The sequence below is a fragment of the Otolemur garnettii genome, unplaced genomic scaffold (genome assembly GCF_000181295.1).
Source record: "Otolemur garnettii isolate 467f Iridium unplaced genomic scaffold, OtoGar3 scaffold00112, whole genome shotgun sequence".
Taxonomy (NCBI): Eukaryota; Metazoa; Chordata; class Mammalia; order Primates; family Galagidae; genus Otolemur; species Otolemur garnettii.
In genome coordinates this window covers 2,790,746-2,792,404 of record NW_003852507.1, presented here as the reverse complement: position 1 = coordinate 2,792,404, position 1,659 = coordinate 2,790,746, and the positions used below count along the sequence as shown (strand labels likewise).

Genomic DNA, 1,659 nt, shown 5'->3' with positions numbered 1-1,659 from the left:
AGCGTCGCCCAGACGGACTACGGAAGCACCTGCGCCTCCACACTCTTCCGTCTCTCTCCCCGCCGGCGCCCCCAGATAACGCCAGCGCGCGCCGGGCTCCGGCGGTCACGTCCCTTGCGTCCGGAGGCGGGGCCTAGGGCGCTGACGCCCACGAGGCGACGCCCACGTGGCCACGCCTCCGCTGCCCAGCTATCTGCCGCGCCGCCCGCCATTTTGTCGTCAGTGTTTCGTTTGCTGTGGACGGCCTTCAGGGCGCTGTATTGCTCCGTAGGGGAGAGGCGGGGTACACGGTCTATCGTCTGTCTCTCTGTAGTTTGATCCGAGGCCTTCCGGAGCCTTCCCGGGGTAGCCGGCAGAAGCCACAGCGGCCGCCCCCGCCCCTCCCCTCCATCCCCTGGCCCGGGAGGGACAGATTCCGCGTCACGCCCCTCCGTGCTCGCTGTTCTCTTCTCTGTCGCTGCGTCCGCATCGTGTCCCCGGAATCAGACGGTGCCCCATAGATGGCCAGCTTTCCCCCGAGGGTCAACGAGAAAGAGATCGGTGAGGAATGGGACTGTGGACTCCCCGGGGGCGGTTTGGGAGGAAGCATCGGAGTCTCGGGGAAGAGCCCGGGTGAGCGGGGCCAGCCTTACAGCGGGGAGAGGGAAGCAGCTCGGCGGGCGGGCGGGTGTCCCCGCGGGGAGCCCCGGCGAGGGTGGCGGTGGGCCGGGGCCGGCCTCCCGGTTGCTTAGTGGCCGAGGCGGGCACTCATCCCTCCGGATCCCGGTTTCTTCATCCGAGGTCCACGCAGGGCGTTGATCCTGGGATTCTCTCGGCTCAGGGTTTGGGTGTCTAGTGGACAGAGGGTTACTCGGCGGGGTTACTGGCAAGTTTCAGGGACTCTCAGTTTACGATGGGACTAGTAAACTTGGGTGTTCTGAGCTGCAGTGAAAGGAAGGGGTCCTCATGTGTACTGTCCACTGTGGATTGAGAGCTATACCAGCATCCTGGGAAAGCAATACGATATTTAAAAAAAAAAAAATGCTAGGACCTTAAAGGCTGTGGTTCAGGGCGGAGACTCTTCAGAATTATCATTCAGACACACATGGGAGGAGCTGAGTGGTTGGGTGGAGTGACAGAAGAAAAGCTGTTTTACAGACGAGCAAACTGGGAAGGGCTCTTCTGGCTTAGTGGTTGGACTGTGCTGAAGACAGGGCAACAGGGTATCGAAGGTTGTGCGTCCACACCTACTCAGTGGCTCAGTTGAAAACACTTCGCATTTTTTAAATCCTCCCTCTTCAAGTAAAATAAGTGGAACAATTTTGGGGAATGTTGGGGGTCCTTGTGCATTGATCGATATGCTTAGTAGAACACCCATCTTACTCGGTTAATAAGATAAAAATTGGCGGTGGCCACTTAGTAGAGGGGATTTGCTTTTTCCTGCTTTTGAAGTAAATATGCCTTACTAACTACAGGGAGGAGGAGATGCTGAAGTAGCCAAAAGGCCTTCTGTCTTGTGTTGGGGTCTTAGTATTCTGGTCTTTTGTTCTCTTAAGGTAAGACTGAGTGGCTGATTAAAAGGGAAACCTTGGTTTTAATAACTATTTTAAAGGTTCAGAAAACACCCACATTCGTGTCCGTTTTTTAACTGTGTTTTAAGATGAGTATGTTTTGAAGTGG

At 56.3% G+C, this 1,659-nt stretch overlaps 1 protein-coding gene across 2 annotated transcripts in view; it reads left to right on the top strand.

The window, feature by feature from the left end:
* Positions 1-115: 115 nt before the first annotated feature.
* WSB1 (WD repeat and SOCS box containing 1) overlaps positions 116-1,659 on the top strand; it is a 21,977-nt gene continuing 20,433 nt past the window's right edge. The window contains exon 1 of one of the 2 annotated variants that reach the window (XM_003797173.3): positions 116-540. In XM_003797173.3, the coding sequence (XP_003797221.1) occupies positions 501-540 (40 nt within the window). In that variant the 5' untranslated portion in view covers positions 116-500. The remainder of the gene's footprint in view (positions 541-1,659) is intronic. The other variant, XM_012809757.2, reaches the window with a different exon arrangement.